This window comes from Anopheles coluzzii, chromosome 3, assembly GCF_943734685.1.
Source record: "Anopheles coluzzii chromosome 3, AcolN3, whole genome shotgun sequence".
Taxonomy (NCBI): domain Eukaryota; kingdom Metazoa; phylum Arthropoda; class Insecta; order Diptera; family Culicidae; genus Anopheles; species Anopheles coluzzii.
The window spans coordinates 20,949,137-20,971,231 of record NC_064671.1 but is presented as its reverse complement, the minus strand read 5'-3'; the positions used below and the strand labels follow the sequence as shown (position 1 = coordinate 20,971,231).

At 44.8% G+C, this 22,095-nt stretch overlaps 1 protein-coding gene across 11 annotated transcripts; it reads right to left on the bottom strand.

The window, feature by feature from the left end:
* Positions 1-638: 638 nt before the first annotated feature.
* On the bottom strand, positions 639-22,027 carry LOC120954887 (sodium- and chloride-dependent GABA transporter ine). 11 transcript variants are annotated; one of them, XM_049608250.1, is made up of 11 exons: positions 21,887-22,027; positions 13,680-14,460; positions 13,384-13,612; positions 7,437-7,624; positions 7,229-7,363; positions 3,039-3,261; positions 2,696-2,963; positions 2,286-2,627; positions 1,874-2,215; positions 1,630-1,806; positions 639-1,564 (listed from the first exon to the last, which is right to left on the bottom strand). In XM_049608250.1, exons 2-11 carry the CDS (start codon positions 14,113-14,115, stop codon positions 1,250-1,252), a joined length of 2,655 nt encoding a protein of 884 aa, XP_049464207.1. In that variant the 5' UTR covers positions 14,116-14,460; positions 21,887-22,027; the 3' UTR covers positions 639-1,249. The 11 variants fall into 11 exon arrangements, with proteins under 11 accessions (XP_049464207.1, XP_049464210.1, XP_049464211.1 ...); XM_049608253.1 differs by having other exon boundaries at positions 13,680-14,404; XM_049608254.1 differs by having other exon boundaries at positions 13,680-14,363.
* Positions 22,028-22,095: the final 68 nt, after the last annotated feature.

The window sequence follows — 22,095 nt, the reverse complement described above, 5'->3', positions numbered from 1 at the left end:
GCGAAAAATTTCAACCGTCACTTGGCACATATCGTTTATGGAACAGTTTCAGACACAGAAGTCGGTATCAGAAGTCCAGTTCGGTTTGAAATAGAGTTAGATCAATTTGACACAAAAAAGGAACTGGTTCCGGACGGCTAACATAAAATCGAAATCATTTCTGGTGGGTAGAAACTGTTGGCACCGTTTGTACTCGTTTGGAATTCTGATGGTTCTTGACAGTCCGGAAAGATTATGAACAAGTCCGGACGATTCCAAAGCGATTCCGGATAATTCTGGAAGATTTTGGACGATTCCTACAATTTCAACGATTCCGAAGATTTTGAATGATTTTGAACCGTTCCTGACAATTCCAGGCGGCTCCTGATAAAGAGTCTGAACCAGAGTCATCCTAGTCAGAATTAGAGTTACCTCCAGATAACCCAACTCCAGATTGGTGCTAAAGTCCGTAGTGGATTGAAGTGGAATATCTCAAAGACCATGTTGAAGGCTAAATCCATTGTTCAGGGATAACACATGATCAGAAGCAGTTTCTTTCCGAAAGAGGTGCAACTCTAAATCGGCTCCAGGATTGGGATAAGTTCAGTACCATCTCCTGCAAGTAGTACCTGGAACGATCCCCAAATAATAAGACACCCTTTAGTATTCTGACTTTATTACTTTCCAGAAACCGAGCCTAGCCGGGCTTTACAAATATCGTACATCTTTTTATTCGTTCTATTCCTAGGCCACGACTAAACTTGGTTTGTCACTGAAGAAATTAAAACATTAACGAACGATTCCGAATTCTCTACACAACCATCGACGAAGCGGCAAGCTCTTGGAGCCTGCACGATATTACACGCTAGTAGAAAGAAAGAAAGCCTGGTACAATGATTGCCCAGGTAACGACGCCCCAAAACGCTAGACTCGCTCATTGGCTCGTATCGCTGCCAAGAGCAAACAGGCATGAACACGGCATCGTAGCGATCGTGCCTCGATCGTCTACGGATAATGGATTAGAATGGTGCCTTTCACGACGAATGCACGATCACGTGCTCACGTAATATGGTAACTAAGTTTGGGGTGGATGGTGGTGACACACTGTTTGTAACTAAAATTATTGAGTTGTCTTTTATCCGCACACGTTGGGGTTGGGGGTTTGCTGTGTTTTTTATCTGTAATGCTAAACAATTACCTAGAAATGGGTTAAATTTTCCAATGTTTTGTTTGTCATTGGTACGATCAACGGTTTTTGCACCAAAGGGGATCATCGCGTATCGCCGTTAGAGTTTGAATTCTGTGGACCGTTAGTGGTTGGAGGAGGACTGTTAGTATTGGTGGTACGCAGCATTGGCTCGTCTTGTGATTGCTGATGTTGCTGTTGATGCTGCTGTTGCTGCTGCAGCTGTGTGTACTGTAGATGTCCGGGAGGAGGCGGCTGCAGTATGAGCGGAGCACCGGATGTTGACTCCACGATTGTCATTTCCGGTCCCAGTTCCTCATCGGGAAAGTCATGATCGCAATGATGTTCACCACATATTTTACACTCGTAGATGTTTGGCTTCAGTGTGTTTAACAGTTTCTGCAGAAGAGATCAAGGTTAAATTACTCTCAAGTTCTACACGATCACGCCACAATTCCGCCTACCTCGCCGAACGTATTGCCCTCAGCGCGAACGATCTGATACACGGCATAGGATGGAATGCAAACCAAGGACGCGGAGGCAATGGTCCATCCAAGCCCGTGGGCCCAGCCCGGATAGTGATACTTTCCGTTGTGATACGTTGGCGCTTCGTAGTTGATCAAGCTAAATATCCACAGTGACTGGAAGAGCATAGAACAAATGAGTCAAGTCTTACAGTATTCCCCCGAAAATCCGCTTTTAACTCACGATCAACAGCAGTGGGACAGCGATCAGCAAGCAGAACCGCAAATAGAACGACGGATACCGACCCGTCATTTGCTTTACGTTCTTCGACAGCCGATTGATGCCATAGAACCAGGCAATCGCGATCGTCTCAAAGAAGGCCAGAAACATGATCGAAACAGACGCCGCATAATGATCGATCAGCTGGAAGAAGTAGATCCCGCCCTGTATGAGATTGGGCAGCCCGGCAAAGAACGAGACGACGCACACGATCAGCACCAGCAGCTCGTGGTAGACGAGCTTGCGCTTGATCCACCGCGGAAATCCATCCTGTATGGAGGTAACCACAACTTCGACGATCGCAAACTGGAGAGTGTACAAAGAGGGAATTAATTTAAAGAACAGGCTTCCAATAAGTCTCTCTCAGTGATCTTACCTGACTGTTCAAACCCAAGCAAAGCAGCATGAAGAAGAACAGTACGGCCCACAGCTGAGCGGCCGGCATCTTTGCCAGTGCCTGTGGATACACCACGAAGATCAACCCGGGCCCACCGCTGATCACGTTCTCGACCGTCGTGTTCTGCTCGAGCGCTATGTTACCGATCGTTGCAAAGGCAAAGATGCCAACGAGCAGACTGGTGATGGCATTCACAAACGACACTGCCAGCGTGTCGTGCAGGATGTTGTTGTTGTACTTGTTGTAGCTGGCGAACGATATCATCGAACCGAAGGCGATACCGATCGAGTTGAAGTTCTGCGCTGCGGCATTGATCCAAACCTGCGGGTATGGTGGCAAGATTGTGATTGTACGACTCCAGCATAAGATGACTTCAAGACTGTACTCACGTTAGCCCTACCCAGCTCCTCCCAGTTCGGGCGGAAGAAGTAGTGCAGTCCCTTGTCCGCTCCTTCCAGTGTGAGCGAGCGGCCAAGAAATACGACAATCAGCACGAACGGCAGGGTGGCGGTAAGGTAGCGTACCTTCGCCGACGATTTGATCGACTTCCAGATGGCAAAGTACACCAGTATCCAGGCACAGACCAGGCACGCTACCAGCTCCCAGCGCATCGCACCCGGATACTCAATGCCGTGGCTTATCTGAAGCACTTTATTTCTGTGGAAAAAAACAGGCAAAGTTTAAATGGTTATTGAAGAAGCCTGAGTCCGAGATCGATGTGCGATGGCTTACTCGAAAAACTCCTCCGTCGGTGTGCGGGACATGTCGGGGCGCGTCAGGTTGTGCTTCAGGCGCTCCGGTATCCAGCAGTCCGGTGTGTTCCAGCGGTGCGAACAGTCCGTCCACGGGAGCTCCGGCCGGAACGAGGTGAAGAAGTAGTAGATTGCGTACGCAATGATCACACTGTAGTACGTGGACATTAGGAATGAAACGACCACACTCGCCAGACCGGTACCTTGGGTAAGGATGAATGAGAATAGGTTTGATATTCCGCTATTTGAGGGATGTTGGTTTTAACATGTAATTTTATAGACAAATAGTTATGATCCTCGACTAGTAAAAAATACTTCCAGGTAAAAGCTTCGTGTTTGAAGAGGTACATGAAGTACAAATTACATTATTTAGGGACCACTGAAATAATTATAGATCCTATAGCCCACGCAAGTCACCGAAGACGTCAGAGAATCTAATTAGATTTAGTATATATTTTAGGATCAGTTACAATAATCGTTCTCCCACTTGTAATTGGATAACGATCAAAGTATGACCTCAGATGGAAAAGGTATAAACTAGTGATGGGTAAAGTTGGCAAAAATCCGGAGTCGACTCCGATCCGACTTCGATAAATTCGGAATTGACTCCGGAAGGTAGGTCCGCGCTCTAATATCCGGAGTCGTTCGGAGTCGTCCGGAGTCGCCCGGAGTCGTTCGGAGTCGTTCGGAGTCGTTCGGAGTCGTCGGAGTCGTTCGGAGCCGTCCGGAGTCGTCCGGAGTCGGAGTCGTCCGGAGTCGTTCGGAGTCGTTCGGAGTCGTCTGGAGTCGTTCGGAGTAGTCCGGAGTCGGAGTCGTTCGGAGTCGTTCGACTCCAGACGACTCCAGACGACTCCGGATGACTCCGGACGACTCCGACTCCGGGCGGATCTAGTGATTCCATTTTGCTGGAGTCGGAATCGAACTAACAATAGTCGGAGTCGGATCGGAGTGGTGGGTGCGCTCCATACAGCACATCACTAGTATAAACAATCCCGAAAGGAAACTTCTGAATAGGCTGGAGACATGTTTTAGCAATTAACTAGTTATCTTTAGGCTCTATATGTACAGTAGTATCTGAATATAATAGTCATGCCCCATTACATATTTGAATTTAATACTATACATTCAACCATACCGCCGCATATAGCGAGAAGTTTACATGATACATGGTAGTTGTTTGTATTTTGTAATATAGGATAATTGAAAAAATGAGTCACTGGTTCACGGAACTCATTATATTCAGATGTATACAGTCAGTTGCATTTTAACAGCTAACAGCTTGTTCATCTTTAAAATTACCTGATACTCTAGCTTAATTTTTTTAAACATCAATTTTAAAGGCAAACAAATCACAGACAGTCAACCATAATAATGCATTAAACAAGGCTTTTGCCGACTACAACTATTGTACTTTTAACAAGAAGAACAAAAAAGGGCTCAATTGCCCAACAACATTAGATACCTCAATGGACCTCGTAAACAAAAAATCCGCTTAGTAGTGTGCCACATATATAAAATCATTCTGTCATTGCATGCGCATATTATGGCTCAAATCACAAACCACAAAACCGGCCGCCCCGGTACGCGTGTATGCGTTTTTTTATATCCACTGCAACTGCAATCTCACTATGATCTAATGCCATTTAGAATGCATTTTTGTTTCGTTCTCTACCATTCGTGTACGCAAAGCCGGATTCGGATGACAATTGTCAAGGGGGAGGGGGGGGGGGGGGTGCGGGAGCGGGAAAGCATTGTTATGAAACGATGGCTCTGATTACAGACGGCACGCGGTGTCATTCGCGTACGTTGCGCAACAGTCGCCACGTGGTGCGTTATGGTGCGGAAATGCATGGCCATCTAATTAATGCGTCCGATTGCTGTGCAATAAATCAAAAGGCTTCTCTATCCATGCCATTTCCTTCCTGAGGGTCGGATGCATCAGCGATGCTATTAAATTATCATTAAAAAATGCTGCTTCAGTTCGGTACGAGTGGCGATCATCAAGCTGTTCCCAAAGGCAGAAGAAGCTTCATTAAAAATCGATCAATTGAAACGCGCTGTTCAATATGGGATGGAGATGACCTAACGGCTTAGAATCGTGTGTATTTTTTCAACGCTATTTTTAAACCTTTAACCATTCTCCACACCTTAACCTAACTCAATAATGCAACAACCACATTCCCAATTGCTGCTGGCTGCTTGTTTTTATCCTCCCTCACTCAACACGCTGTAGCTAAAATGGTATTTAAATTTTCATGATTTATTGTGACAGCTTTCCCCGTAAGTATAGGGGGGTGCTGGCGCGAACAAAACAATGCAAATAACCGTTTAACTGCTCGATTAACCACCGGATCATGTCTACCTCCCATTAAATCCGTTAGCAGCGAACTCCCTTATCGATCCCTCCCTCCTCTTTACAGTCGCATTGCGCATGCATTATTTATCGATCACAAGATATGGACGATCGATCTGGCGCGGGTGCTAATGAATGATTTATTCAGCCACGCGTGATCGCCATCTTGCCAGTGGTACACAAATGGGCGGTCCGTCGATCGTAACTTGTTCCTGGTTGGTGTGTGTGTGTGTGTGTGTGTGTGTGTGTGTGTGTGTGTGTGTGTGTTTACATTTTTTTTTACTTCCCCTATCCCTCTCTTATTTCTATTCGTGAAGGCGTAAGACAGTTAAAACGACCGTTTATTAAAACCAGGTGCCAAGCTGTCTGCGTTGACTGCCCACCGTTAAGCATCGGCCTGGCGAGGCGTACGATTCAACAGCGATTATGTTAAAAAACACGATCACCAGTACGCACACTTTCGTTTTGCACAGTGCCGCTGCGCGCCATCGGCCATCGAGCAATGATTAATGATTGACACTTCACTGCCGTACTCAGCAGCCACGCTGCGAGGGGGTTGTTGGTCATTAGCATAAATAAATGCGACACCGTCACCGACACCGTTTAGTTTGCTACTGCTGGTACGATGGGAGGAATGGTTGGAACGGTTGCAGATGCAGGTAAAGTGCATTCCATCGCAGTTAACAAGTGTTGATTTTTACAATTCTTCTTTAATAACTGTTCCATCAATCAGCGGCTGATTGTTGTAAGTGTTGACAATGTGCTGTCGGGGGTGCTCTTGTCTAAATGCGGAGAACACTTAGGCAAGATGATTGATCGTGTCCAAAATGACTAAATGAATTAAATACAGCACAAACAACTTCTTTAAGTGGTAATTAGACATGAATTTAAAGTGAACATGGAAAATTTTGGTTACATTTATTAATGATAGAATAAAGTAAAATGAAATTGTGAAGCATTAAACCAACCAAAGGTTGATGTTCCGTAAAAGTAGTACATAATTTTCTATAAAATTAAACCTTCTTAAACTGTTTATGATTTTTCAGAGAGCTTCAGAGAGCAGATTAGGATAGAAAATAATGTTCAAAAATTCGTTTATGTTTGGTTTGGTGCATGAAAAAGACAGTTTAATGATTTTAAATAATAAAAACAAACCAAACAAATACTTGCTGCTACCTCTATTCGCTCCTCCAGTTGGAAGCCCTGTGCGCATTTATAATTGATTACTGTAATCCATTAGCAAACTTGTAAAGCACGAGTTTCGCTTGTCCCCACCAAAGCAGGAAGCTCTGTGTAAACACATTTCTTGTCCCGTCGTGACATCACCAACCCGCCTACCCAGTCAGAGCTATTTCACGCCACTGTTCCCGGAGCGAGATCAAGCGGTAAGGTTCGGTCGAGATTTATAACCCAACTGACCTCGGTCTAGGGTCGAGCAGAAGCGGAGGTAAAGCGCTAGGGAGGAAGAAGGGAATAAAGTTCTCCAACTGCTGAACTCGCTGATCATTAGTGCTCCCGGGTGGTTTGCCATCCGAGCGTGCCATTAATGAATTGAGCCGTCATTCACAATTTAGATTTCCTCCCGGCGGCAGCCCCTGTGTGCCGGCTTCATTCATAACCTGCTGGCAGCGCAGCTTTATTTGCGTTCATTTGTTAAGTGCACTGTTGACAGAGCCTGCTTAATTGGGTGAGGTTTTGGGGGAGAAATTAATTCTAAATTTAACGACCGCCTGTCGGCACATCGAACGACTCGCGCTAGCTACAAGCGACGAACCCTTTGTGTAGTGTGACATTTAGGGTTTAACGTTGCTACCTACCTTTAAACAGTGGACAGAGCTGCCCTAGTGCACCGATCGGTCCGCGGCCCGTATACTGGCCGACGGCCAGCTCCATGAACAGCATGGGTATTCCACAGATCAGCAGAATGATGAAGTAGGGCACGAGAAACACACCTGCGAAAACGGGAAGAGGGGTCCGCGTTAGAGGGTCAACGCTACTGCGGGCGGTGCTGGTGTCGTTTGTTACCTCCTCCACTCTTGTAACACAGATACGGAAATCGCCACACATTTCCCAGCCCGACCGAGTATCCGATGCAGGCCAGCACGAACTGCATCTTGTTCGCCCAGTGCTGCTTGCGCGGTTTGAGATTATCAAGATCGGAATCATCCGACATGCCGCCGTAGCTTTCATTCTCGTACGTTTCATCGGGTGGGCTGCAAAAGAGTGGTTGGAAGAGGATTAATAACAGTTTCTTAGTAGAGAACAATTGACAAAGCCTTATTTTAAGTTATTTTTGAAGATTCACAATGAAATTAAGATCACAAATTCATGGCATCAACATTGAAGCATAAATTAAGACCTTGAGGTGCCAATAGAATGACTATTTAGCATCTGCAGTCTAAATGGTAACTTAACTATCCAGATTTAAAGTAGTCAAACCATTGAGAAAAACAATATTCAAACAACAAACACGAAACGTTCTCCCTTGTCCGGCGCACACAAGGTGTCAAAAGACTTCCTGTTATCACATAACCAAAAGCGGATTTGGAGCACTTTTTTCCCCTACAACTGTTTGAACAGGGATAAGCTCACTTCCTGCTTTGCTGGGAGCATAATATCGGTTTTTGGATATTCAGCACCTTCCACCAGCGATCGTGTTGCACTAACTAATTAACATCGTTCAAACTCACACACACACGAGTACAAACAACACGGCGCAAGGTCGCAGCACCCCGAAGCCTCCACCGAAGGGATGTAATTTCAGCCCGTATCAGCAAACGGCTATCGTATGTCTCAACATTCCTTCGCATTCGTTTATTTGGTCTGGTAGAAGTGTTAATCGATCGAGTCGAGCATTACACCGAGTGAATTACACGATCATTATCGTTCATCGCCAAGGATAGCAATAAATATGATACTGTGATCTATTTTGGATGCCGGACAATCTTATTTACCAATCGTTTACATACGACTTTTTTGGGAAATGTTTGTCCTCATCATATGATTCACATAATTAGCGCTCTTCACTGACATGAAAAGTCTTTCGGGTCTTCATCGTCTGCGTGCCGTTTGTGTGAGTATACAGTAAAAGCATCAAAATTCAGCCGTTTCTAAATGAAATGACGGAAATGAACAATCATCGCGACATACTACTAGAACCATCGAAATTGAGAACGATCGGGTTTGTCCGAGAGGAATGCCATCGAGGAGTTGTGTTTCGTGAAATGATATCTTGCACAATTCCAGACCGTTTGCGGTTTGTGCAATGAACTTTTGGAGATGAGCGAAATGTGGCAAAAGTACGTATGAGTTCGGTTAAATACAATTGTTCATTGTGCTCTAGATGTGCCGCCATCGGCATGCCAGGAACGCCTTTTCTTATCATCCGTTGCAAAAATGTAACCATTGTGTGTGAGACATAAATCTAACAACATATCTATAAAATGCTTGACTTTCTGGACCAAGACAAATACCACTAAGGCAAAGTCTACGGACGCTTGAACATGCGAATGCTTAAAAATCAGACGCTGCTAGCTCCTCCTAATCTTAATCCAGCATGAAAAGCCGCACATAATAGTTAAACACACGTGTTCCTCATCTCTGGACGGATGTTGTATGCTGTCAACAAACCTAGGAAAGGTCACTGATTATAAATTTCTTTAACATTTGCTTAAATGCTTATCTCTTGTACGAGCAAATCAAAATTATCTCACAGGCACTGTTTGAGGATTCGTGTTGATCACTTAAAACTCAACTTGCTTTTGTTACCCTTTGCTTCACTTACTCTCCAATGTATCTTCGCATCATGACCGGACTATTCGGGTAACTCGGTATCCCCGTCATCAGGGGCGTTCTATCTGTCGATCCGGGTGTTCCATTCGCTTGAACAGGCATTTTTAACGGCTGATGATGCTCGATCCTTTCAACGCCATTAGCCGTAGGCTCTAGCTTGCAGCCGCCCTGCACACTCATTCTGAACGCGTATGTATGGGTGTGCTTTGAAAAGTTGCAAAAACTCTCACAACACTACACCATATTCACTTCAAAGCGCGACAAGTGATACACTTTGTCTACGAGAGTTAAACTTTAAGCTCTTTTCCTTGGTCTGCCTGAGCTTGCGGCAGCGATAGCACGATTGAGATCACGGGACACAACACCAAGGATCTTTAAATCACCACTAAGACCCCTTGATCCCTGCTAAAACTGGATCGAAGCCTGGAGCGATTCGTACCGGTTCACGTTCCGGATCGCACTGAGTGGACTGTGCTGGCCCCCCGTGGCAACATCCAAGCTTTTGGGCGTTCTTTTTGTTCCCTGCCACGACATGGCACCAGCCACCAGCCTTTCGGATGTGCAATACGGTCCATCTACGTCATATCAGGGCAGGTGATAATCGTCTGTGACAACAATGGTCGTGCCGGAGGATATGTGGTCTGAATTCCATTTACGGTACAGTCGGAGATGGAGCAGCGTACGTGAAGATAGTGTATTGAAATATAAATATTATTATAATAAAATAATGCATGTAGAGCACATTTTTAACATGTTTTGATCGCATTAGTTAAATTGTTAAATTACTTAACAGCTGATTTAAGAAAATTACAGCTCAACTCTCCTTCTGCGCACTGTATTCTCGCTCTTGTAGATCACTGCTCGTTATCGCACTATATCCGATATTTATCATCCAACCGGACACTTTAATCGCCCAGCAAAGCAAACTGTCTCTTTCTGCGAGGCATTGGGCACGGAACGAGGGTAAGCGTGTGCGACAGAAGGGGAAACTGGTCCGGCAACGTCAAGTACACGTTTGCGCACAGTGACACGCTAATGGTTCAGTTGGTTTATGACGATGGTTAAATATTTGTCCACCGAATTCACGGCCTTTGCCAAGCGACCGGCAGCTGCTGGCGGGAGATATGATTCGTGTGCCTTGAAATGGAGCAGCAGACACTGATACTGAGCTACACGCAAAAAAAACTACACAAACAAACCGAACGAACCGGCCAGGTAATAAGGTTTAGTGTTTTACTCCCTTATGTGGGGAAGAAAGGCCTATACGCGTTAATGACATCTCATAAGGAAGTTAGCTAGTGTGGAGGCTAACAACATGTATGATGCCAATTATGCAATAAAAGATTGTTTTTGTCATTGGCTTTCTTTTGGAGTGGAGATTAGAGAAACAATAGCTATTATGAGGTACAATAGCAATAGCTGAGTACCTGAGTACGAAAGCATTCAAACCATTTTCAGGCATCTTTTATCGTGATATTTCAATAGGCTAATGTTTCATTGTGCAATGGAATAACACGGATAATGGGTCCAAGTATGGTTGTTATCACAAATGGTTTAAGGTAATTTCTATTAATTGGCATTATGTTTTGGTAAAAGCTAGTCAGTTTTTTAAACATCCTGTTTTCTTTTCAGATATCCGCATCAGCACAAAACGTCAGCTATGCATTGAACTGCCACTTTTCAAAAACACGGATATACGGACAGCCAGATAAACTGCATCTCACTATATCTGTATAATACATATAAAAGCCAGTCTCTTAGACACAAAATATGAGAAAAATTTACATTTACATTATACATACAACTCATATAAGAGAAGCTATTGCATTGATTTACACATAAAATGATACATATTTAGCTTCTCCACATGTCTCCTAATCAATCACAGCACAAGGAATAGCCATGGCTAACGTATTAAATGAAAATCTGGAGGATTTAATGCTAACATGTAGTAACTGCAAATAAATTGGCATCGTGGCACAAAACCTTTTCAAAATAAAAACGCTTAGACTTGAGGAAAGAAATGCAAACAACAAGATCTTGATAAAAGCTTCTGTAACCCTTAATACAAGCTGTTCTTTTCCAAAACTTTTGCGAAAAATAGTGATTAGTATGGTATGGGATTACAAAGCTAAATAATCACTTTCAAACTCAATAAAAGAATCGTGAGCCCCAACATACCATATAAAAATACATTATTCGCAAGTCAACAAGTGCCGGTCTCATGGTACAGTCGTTAACTCGAACGATTCAAAAACATGCCCGTCATGGCCCCAAGCCCCGAATGGGTCACTGAAAACCAAGCCCATTGGAGTGCTTCAGGCAGACCTTGAACGACAAAGGTGGTTGTGCCAAAGAAGAAGAATAAGAAGAAGAAGAAGAAGAAGAAGAAGGAATTAAAGTCTGTATAAGTTCTCATAAGCCTCGAAAGCCTGTATATCCCGGAATGACTGCGTAGAACTTTACGTCAATAAGTTGATTGTCAATAATAACTACAGAAGTATGCAGAAAATCATAAAACTTTTGCTGAAAAAACGGAGGCATATTCAATGATCCAAATATTTATATGCTAAAAGTAGATTGCTTAATGAACCTCATTATTTATTGAAAACATTGCATCTAAATGAAGAACGGATTGTGCGTGCTTTACTCACTAACAATGACAAAAAAAGCTTTCAAACGATTTGTATGAAAAGTTCTCCTAATAATGGTGATAATAACATTTTCCCTTCTTTATCCTCTTTGGGGATTTACAGGAGCCGGGAACGAATACCATTAAACCACCACCCAATAGTCTTATTAGAATGTATAAAACATCCATTCAACGTCAAATTCACTGCTCAAGAACAACGAGCGTCTGATTCTTGATTATGGTAAATGGGTTGTAGCAGTTGCCAACACAAATTTGAGTTTTACGATCTCAAAACACGCCTGTCAAGTGTCCTTTTGTAGATCGTTTCCACCTACCAGTGTGATACAAACCCTGTGATTCTTTCCATTTGCTCTGCAACGCTGCATTATTATTATTCGCACACTGTCCCTCCCTCCACACAATCAGTGACACATTTTGCAACAGACATAGTGCTACTTACTACTAACTGGGCCATTTTTCGAGTGCTGTCACCCCGCGCGTACCTTAAACCAGCGGGAGGGGGACCGGAGTGGCTAATCGAACGCAATTCCCCTGTACCAGCACATCCCCGCTGATGACAATTTCCTCAATTGAGCCGAACTCGGCTGAATGGATTAGAACGACACCGGACCGGGGAATGTTAGCCACAGCGATGCCTAAGCGACCTGGCGCGTGGAATGACCACGTCCACGCTCCATTCCGCCGGTGCCAATTTAATCCGCATAATTCACAGGGCACCGGTGGGAGGTGGAGCAGCTGACCTCATTTCGCCAGACGTGCGCAGAGACACTTTCCGAAACCTCAAACTGTCTTTCTGTCGCAGTGTGTGTGTGTGTGGGGACTCGGCGCAAAATGTGGGTTGACAAATTTAAGCATTCATATCAGACGGCAACGTGCCACGCTGTGTGCGATGAGATTGGGCTTTCGGTGGTCGCACGTTTGCGAGAGATTGATGCAGCCTGACAGCGCGGCTGCGCCTTATATAAACAGACGATTGTGGTAAACCACAAACTCCCGCTTTGCGGACAAGATTGGAGGTAATTGCAACTGTTTGACGCTCGCGCGCTCTCTCTCTCTCTGTCGTTGTCTGACTTCAATAGAACTTGAGCGCTCCCGATGAGTTCGAAGGCGAAAACGACATTCTAGTACCTGCTTTATCGTACATTGTCAATGCTACTGCTGCTGCTGTCGAAAAAAGGTGCAGCATCGCTAACTCAATTTGATTCCATTATCCCTCAACAATTGTGTAATCTAATAACGCACGGAACGCTGTTATCTGGGTCATTATTAGCGCAAGAAATGCTGCCTGTGCGTCACGCAATGGCACGCACGATCGCGTGTCGGGGCGTTAATCACTTTCCCTTGAATTGTATCCCTCCCCGTTCAGATGGAGAATCTGCTCAATTGAATAATTCTTCACCATCCCGCACTACTACGCACCATTTAGTGTGAGATAATGATCTTACGCGCTACCGTCAGGCACTGCGAGATATCTTAAGAGTAGTGACTCCAACCGCTCCTGGAGCTCCTGCATTACGAACAACTTACGTCGGTGGGTTAATCATGGTGAGCAGCTCGTTCGGTGAGTTCGGCACCCGCCGGATGACCATACGCCGCCCATCGGTCGATCCCATCCCGATCGAGGCGAGCGATCGGATCGAGGTGGCATCGGAAAACAGCCGCGGCGTACCTCCGACATCGCTGAATATGTACGAACCGCTGCGGGCGATCGTCGTTTGCGGCTGCTGCACATTCGCCAACCCTTGCGGATCGTTCGCTGTTTGGAGAGGATGGCATTGGTTTAAGATGGCATTTATTGTTACTGTGCACACACTCTGCCCTACCTGATCGTACCGATCGTAGACTGTTGAAATATTTCGGCTTCAAATACGTCCCAACGGGTGCCGTGGGCACTGTGATCGAGCTCGGTCCACTCGACAGCGAACCCTCACCAGGTTCTACCTTCACTATCGGGGCCCCATTCACACCACCACTGCCACTAGGGACCGTTCCACCTGGGTCTCCGATCGCTCCACCCGTCTGGCATGGTACGATCACAAACTTGCGCCCACTTGGCCCCACCGTCGGAAGTAAGGCCTTCGTTTCCTCACTACCACCGGCGGAGCTGCCCGGTGGCGATGTGTTGCTACCACTGTTTAGCTTGCTCTGCTGCCGGAAGTTACTGTTGATGGCGGTATAGTGCAGATCGTTGATCGGGCGCCTGTTCGGTACCGGGTTCACTGACTGTATTTCCACCTGGTTCTGTTCCTGCGTATCCATCGTTGGAGAAGCCGTGGGAGAAGCGAAGGAAACTACGGCCTACAGCAGCGCATGTACGCTTTTCACTCGTTTACTTTAAACTATACTATCACAGCACGCACGAGGATCTCTCATCGATTGAGTTCGATCGACACGGACGCTCACGGGCCGTTATTAGCATTATTTCCGCGCACACACACGAGGTTCTGTTGCTCCAGTGGTTGGGATTGCGATCCCTATTGAGAAAAAGGCACACAAAAACACACCCACTCACAGTGACGGATTCATTTAGAGCAAAACAAATCACAAACTACGGCCAGCGGGATGGGATTGCAATAAATAAGCAACGAATGGTTCACGCCGTCCCTGCGAGACAATAGAATAATTTACACTTGAATTCTTTTACAACCCACCCTTCTTCTCTAGTGGGTAGAGAAAGGAAGGAGTAAACAGTAACAACACAGACACAGACACATATTTTTAAACTCTAAACACTAAACAGTGGCAATAACTTTGCTGGGGAAACCTCTTTTTTAGAAACACAGTTCGCTTTTTTACGATCGCAGCGTGAGAAAAGGACAGAACGAGATACGTGTTCCGGTTTTGCTAAAAATACACAGCCAACATAATTTCCCACCATCCTTTCCCGAAACATTAAAAATACACTAATAATTTTTTTCTACTCCAAATAGTAACAACAGAAAGAAGTCAACCAACTGCCACCATCAGCCACAAAACGGCATCAAACATCGCGACCCAAACAGGGAGAGGAGGAGAGGCTCTTTTTACTCAAAATATAAAAAATACACTATGAGTACGTTTATCACACTTACACAAACACACACACACACATACACAAACTCTGGCTACTCTGGCGCTACGCAGTTTCGGGCTGGCGGCCGCAAGTACATTAAATTCCTTTCACAGCGCGATCGTAAATCAGTGGCCCCCAAAGCAAATCCTCCCGAAAGCCAAAGCACAACAACACAAAACTTTTCTCTCACTCGAAAAAGTGTGCAGACGGGTAAGACGGGACCGAATAATCGGTCCGGTGGCGGTTGGGCACGCAAGTAATAGCAATTTTTACGAGTATCTATTGCCTGTTCTTAAATTGATACCGGCGCGGGGTGTAAATAATGCCAAAGCAAACAACACGGGATGGGCAAGAGGGCAATCGGTACAGTTGTGTGGTGCGGGTTTGAGTTGTGAAGTGGACCTGGTGGGGAGTGAGTTAAGGATTACACTTATTGAGTGTAAATTTATTGCAATCAGACGGCGGGTGACGTTTGATTAGGAGAAAGAGACAGCAAAAACAATGGATCTTTTTTTTTTTAGTTGATAAGATGATATAGGACAAATGTGCCAATAGAAAGGACACTGGTAGAAGTAAAGTTGTATTTAGATGATTTTAAAGTGCCAAAAAAGTACATTATTGAAATTTTCCAATGCATTGCAATCGACATATTTTTTATCTTCCCAAAACCGATCACAATTATATTCATTTTTACTTAAACTTTCTTCTTTGATTTTACAGTAAATTAGACTTGTTAGAGTTTTAATTGTGAAAAAAAAACTGAAAGTTGCTTTCAGGATTAAAAAAGATAAACATTTCAAAGCATCTAACATCTAACTACATGAAAAAATAATTCAAAATTATCAAAACTGTAGTAAATAATAATTTATCAATTGCAGGTAACCAGCAAAGCAGAGCAGTAGATATAAAGTAAATACGAGGTAGGTAGAGCAGAGGTAAGTACTGTAAAATCTTACGGTAACTAAATCCGTGTACAGAACCTCTAAACACACCTTAAAAAGTTTCCAGATAATATCTAGCTGAACTGCTCTAAATATTAATAATTGATCCTAAGGATCGCTTATTCTTATAAGCTTAGCTTGGTTAGACATCTTGCAACTCAAAATATTCTTCTTCACAGTCGGCTAAAAACATTTTTTGTCTTATTTTTATAATTTTAAACAATGAGGCTTTGATTTTTTAAACTTACTTCTCCTTCTGCATACTTTAATTAATAAAGGAATTTGTACTGGTCAAAACATTCACTACATGATCGTCCCTTATTTGTTTAATTTAAAACGATTTAAATCTCCTCAAACACTCTCTATCATACATCACCACCACATCTTACTTCACATCCCACCGCAAACAACTTCCCAAAACGCGTAGGATGAGCAATGAAACAGAAATTCTTGTCGTGTTTTAACGATCGCTTGCATGCCCAATACGATCGCCGAACCGAGCAGCAGCATTGGTAAGGCAGCATTAAACGAATTTGTTGCTGGGTAACTTGGGAAACGATCACCGCCGTAAAACACGCACTAAAACTTGTGATGTGAAATACAAAGTGTTTCAAAAACACCGTTTCAAGACTACCCCAATAATCGATGATGCTGGGGGGAGCGGACAAACATTCGGTTGCAGCTCCAAACAGCTCAAAACTACACATTCTGGCCGCATCCTTGCGAAGATGCTCATCCCGTGCACGAAACGTGTTGTTGAACTCATGCCAAACATGACGTTCCCGGTGGCGGATGATGGCGGATCTGGCTGTGACAGCAAACAACAATCGCAACACTCGCCTACTTCAGTCGGAAGTGGGCCCCGCCGAAGTGGTATACCGTGTCGCGTGTGTTGTCCGGATCAATGTTTACAAACACAAACACTCGTCGATGCGTTTTTACATAAGCGAACACTGTTTACTAACTGCCCCACATTGCTTTGATGGTGGTTAGGTACCTCTCCTCGCATTAGACCTCGTCTTAGAACTGCCGGGGAACCTCTCAAAGGTGAATTTCTTTAGAGCGTTCGGCGTTTAATCGACCCCTTTGGCGTTCGTCCAGTTGCTGATAAGATTGGAAACACTCAACTCAAAAGGGCACGTGAATCCCATCGGCGTGTGTGCGTGCGTGTGTTTATATGGTCGGTGTTGGCGTTTGATGGACAGTTTTTAATGGCAACACCCTTGACGCTTCTGCTGCGACTCACAGCTAGCTTGACAGCGATTTGATTCATTTCTTGGCACACTTTTCTGCAGCACTGCCGCCGCCCGGTACGTGAAAGAACGTTATGCAGCTGCCCTTATCAAACTGCGTTACGTAAAGGTTTGCCCGAGCTGGAATCCATGTCCAGGTCAAGCCACTATCTACAGCAAAACTATGGTATATACTCTAGTGCCGGACCAGGGCGGATTACTGCAGCTGGGACTTGGGCTTATACTAGTAAAGCTGTTTACAACTAGCTTCAATTCCCCTTAGGCTATAAAATGGACGTGCAATATACATCGGTTTGAGGTTGAGGTTTTGTTCAAATAATTGTACTTCAAGAAATAGTGATGTAGCAATAAGGAATGATTATCACCACAGTGTAATAAATAAATAAATGATTGTGTAAATTTGTTAATAATAGACTCAAAAATAGCTAGAGAAAAACCAAAATTCTAATAAATTGTAGAATCTTGTAGTGTAGAACTTATTAGATGATGGAAGCTTATAGAATTAATGAAAGATATAACACAGCAAGACCTTGACCTAGACTTGATGACTTCTTGATGGGCTCTCATAATACTATTTTGGAATCTTTGTGACATTTCTTCCATATAAATCTTGATTGATAGTCATATAGTTGAAAGTCGTTGTAATAATAAGAGTCGTAACGAACAAGAACATAAGTCATCATCAGTATCATCAGAATGTCAGTATCAGATCGATAGAATAATCAATAAGGAAGGCTCCAGTCCTATTGCTTCAGATGATTTCATATATCCTAGAAGACTTTAGTAAATTAGATGTAGTCCTTGAGTCGCTCTTGTATTAGTAACATTAAAATCATAGACGAGGCTACAATTTTTAATCTCTTGTAATCATGCCTTAAAAGAATAATGACCTGCGGCATAATGGGCATTTGAATGGCAGTATTCCAGCTTATAATAGTTTATTTCCGTAAAAATATAACCTTCACAATTTATGCATTTTTTGTGTCAAAATCAACCATTCCTAATTATGATAATAACGAATCATTTTGGTTCGTTCATTCGTTCTACTTCATTCGTTCATTACTTGATGTTCTATGAAAATTGAATATATATTAGGAACTGGAGTATTGTAACAACTTCATAATAGGGCTTTTAGTGCACAAGAAATCCTATAATGGCCAATGAATACAAAATCCTTCATTCTATTTTCGTAGAAATCGTTGATTTTGTTTAGTATTGCATGCTCAGCATGAATCTCTTCATGACCTCATCAAGAAATATCCAACTTTGACCAAACATGACGCAGTCATGCCCTAACCATTTTAATCGAATTCCAAAATCACTTATCAAACATAAAATGATTCACCCAATACCTGTGACGTCAAGCAAAAGTCATCGTCACTTATCACGCCTTGCCCCGAACTGCCAAACACGTGCGACAACGCCTTACGCGATGCGAGTGGTACTAGTGTGTATCGATAAACAAGTATTCCTCCACGGAAAAGAAAACTCCTTCGCAAACCCTCACAACAAAGAGCGACAAACCGACGCGTCTGTGTTGTGTACGAAACCCGAAGAGAACCGTCCCTGCCCGAAAGTGGTTTGCAATAGCAGCGAGACAATCTTTTCCCTTCACATCCGTCAGATCCATCAACCAACCCCAGCTGGGTGGAGGGTGTAGGTTCGCAGCCGTGTCAAGTTCGTGCGCTGGTGACCACATCTGGTCCCGCAACCACAAACCACGCAACCAATCAACGCTCTCTGCCCGCACTGACACCGTTCCGTCATCCACAACAACAATAGCCAAAGCAGCAGCAGCAGCAGCAGAAGAGATTGACTAATTTTAGAACAGTGCTTTAGAGACAAGATAAACCATAGAAAGCCGAACAAAACAAAAAAGTCATTTAAACGAAACACAATGCCGTCTGGGAAGTAACGGCAAGGGAGGCAGTGAAACGAAGACACTTCAACGCTATCAATATCCCGAACCAGACAGTTTTTTCGCGCGCACGTTCGTGATCTTGGGGAATGGTTTGTACTGTAGAGACTACTGGCACATCGCGTGTCATATGTGTGCGTTCGTGATCTTGGTGCAGGTGGACAACAGATTACATTATCTCTCTCACTCTCTATACTACTGGTGCACACTTGCAATGGGACGTTAAGCGGAGACCTCCTCATAATAGGACATGCGCCAGTGTCTTAGTGATAAGAGCCACACTCCACCGACTGATATCCTCACAGATAAGTGAGATATTGATGAGACCTAGACAGGCTAGCAGTACACATTTCATGCAAACGAGTGAGGTCTTGATCAACATTACTGGTACTGAGCAGCCCCAATTCTTGTTTGTATATATATACTAATACACCCCAAAATATACTTCAACAAAACAACATTCTTGAGGATCAAGTTTAGCCAAGAATTGTCTTCCAATTCCCCTTTGCTCGTTAAAAAATCACACACATAGTTCAACCGACAAGAATTCCCCTGGGTTTTAAAACCAAAAAAACAACCATTAATCTTTACGCTGGCCGGTGGTGGCCCGGGCACTGGACGACGGCTTTTGGAATTAAACTTCGCATTAATCTTTGCACGCACATCACCGCCGTTTTTGTCTCACAGCACTTTTACGCCCCAAAACTCTCTCTCTCGCGCACATACGCTGTGGCCACACTGGCCATCTACACACACACACACACACGCACAGATCAAACGAGGAAGAAGCAGCAGCAGCAGTAGCACCATTAATTAGAACATTGCTGCCGATGACATGACCGCGCGCGCGGGTGTGCTGTAACTAACGTATCTCCCGCGCCACACTCGTCATTCCGCAGAGGGGATAGTAGGGTCCCACCCCGCTCAATAGTGTACTACTGTACTATACTACCGGGGGGTTCCGATGTCACGATGAGGTTGTAAGAATAGTCCGTTTAGATACGGTGGCGGAGCGTCGGACAGTCGCACGGTTCTCGTACCGGTGCACGTACTTTGGTGTAAAACAAATACCCGCTGGTCACTAATTTTCATGCCATAATTGACATTAATTTATACATCGCGCTACACACTAAAAGGGGGACAGGAGGGGGGGGGGGGGACTGAGCCACTAACACACACACAGACACACTTGGAACACTTTGGCGAAACACTTGAACTTCACAACACAATCTTGAATTTCACACACCCTCTCGGTGGTGTGATCTATTTTTCCATTTCATTATCACGTTCACGCATATTCACGGTATTCGTAATCCACAGTGATAGCGAGCACACACACTCCGAATACATTCACATGATATCACTGTGTTCACCTTGGGTGCATCTCCGACGTCCGTTGCACCACAACGATTATGGAGCGAGCAGGCCAGGCTTAATTGGTTGTAGTAGGCGCTGTGTTTTCAACTGTCAAATTTTCACATCCAGGGATCACCCCGCCTTCCTGTGCTGTGCTGCTCTATGCTTCCCACACTTTGATTTTTTTTGTGCGCTCTCTTTCTCTCTTTTGTCGTTATTTCCTAATTTTATGAAACGCTGTTTTTTTTCAAAACATCATAAAACGATTTTTAACGTTCTCTTTCTTACTTCTTACTTCGCTTCTCTTAAAGCGGGGCCCCCTCTCAAAGGCGTCCCACAATCGTTTGAAGTGTGGCACGATTTGCCGGGAAAGATTTTTTTTTATTATTACCACTTTTCCACTTTTCCACTTTGTCACTATTTCTTTCGCTCAAAATTTACGCACGCGCACGCTTTGCGCCCCTAATCACGCACAAACACACAAGCACCCACCGGGCGGGGGTGCGTGTGGTGTCGGTCCGATTGTCCGTCCGGCCGGTGACACAGTGTCACACGGTGCCATCTCATCTTGAGCGCATCACGAAGACTGTCGACCCGGACGCCGTCGACCCGTCCATCACGGGCCCGGACGCGCGCTCGGGCGGCTCAATTGATGGGCACACACACAGTCGAACGGCGAGTGACACGACCGTGAAATCGGACCGCCGTTTGGCGCTGATAATCGGCGCACGCATGCACACACACCAACAACAAAAAAAATGCTAAGGGTTAATTATGAGGAAATAAGAAGGAAACACCAACGAAACACACCGTCTTAAGAGCAAAATACGAAATAGACGCCGACGAGACGACGTGTGATGGAACAAGATGCTAAGGAGAAACCGACACGGCCCCGAAAGGCTACCTGTTGATCTTATCCGCGTCGGAGTTAGACGAGGAGGATCGTGCAGAAACAATTCACACACACACACACACGCACTGATTTTAAGACTGCTTTCGAGAGAAGAAATTAATGGCTATCACTAAGTGAAAGATCGAGCCAATCTCCCCTCGGGTAACTCGCGACGCGACAAGGAACCGGTTCACACACTATCCGATGTCAGGTGAGACTGTTGAGCGCGGAAGTCGTAGCGATTCGTTCGTTCGTTTGCCGCAGCAGGAGAGACACACGAGACTGCAGAGGTTTGGTCACCGCTGTAATCTAATCGAACCGTCTTATCAATCACTCCCTGTGCGCTGGTCTGCGTACCGTAATGCCTTTTTGACTCATACCTTCGATGTGTCTTGTGCGGTGTTGCCTCAAGATGCCTCAATGGGGCTATTTTTTTATCAGCCACTACCTACAGTACCTTCACGGTAAAGGTAATGTCTTCCTGCACGGCTCTTATCATCGTTCGCTGTGTAAGTGCAAGCGCGCACTGCCATTGCCCATCAGCTCTGCTCACAAACCTGATCAAACCAGTGGGACAAATGGGGCAGGAATCCCGCACAAAACCCCCCAATAACTCACGATCAGCACGATCCGTCCCGGGGCTCGGTTCCCCGGTTTGCTATCGCGCCGTACTCGAACGAAACAATCGACCAACTTCAACCACCAGCAGCAGCAGCAGCAATGAACCAGCCGCAACGGCAACAACCGACAGAGTGTGCACAATCGCTTCCAGCCCGGCGCGAGGAAGGCCCGCCCGATCGAGATGCAGCCGCCATCATTCATGCTCC

Bases quoted from the DNA above. Each gene is read 5' to 3' on its own strand.
- LOC120954887 (XM_049608250.1), bottom strand. From the start codon at position 14,115: ATGGATACGCAGGAACAGAACCAGGTGGAAATACAGTCAGTGAACCCG. The intron at 3,262-7,228 runs GTAGGTAGCAAC...TCCTTACCCAAG, and splicing joins GCTCTGTCCACTGTTTAAAG to GTACCGGTCTGGCGAGTGTG. The intron at 2,216-2,285 runs GTAAGATCACTG...TACACTCTCCAG, and splicing joins GCTTGGGTTTGAACAGTCAG to TTTGCGATCGTCGAAGTTGT.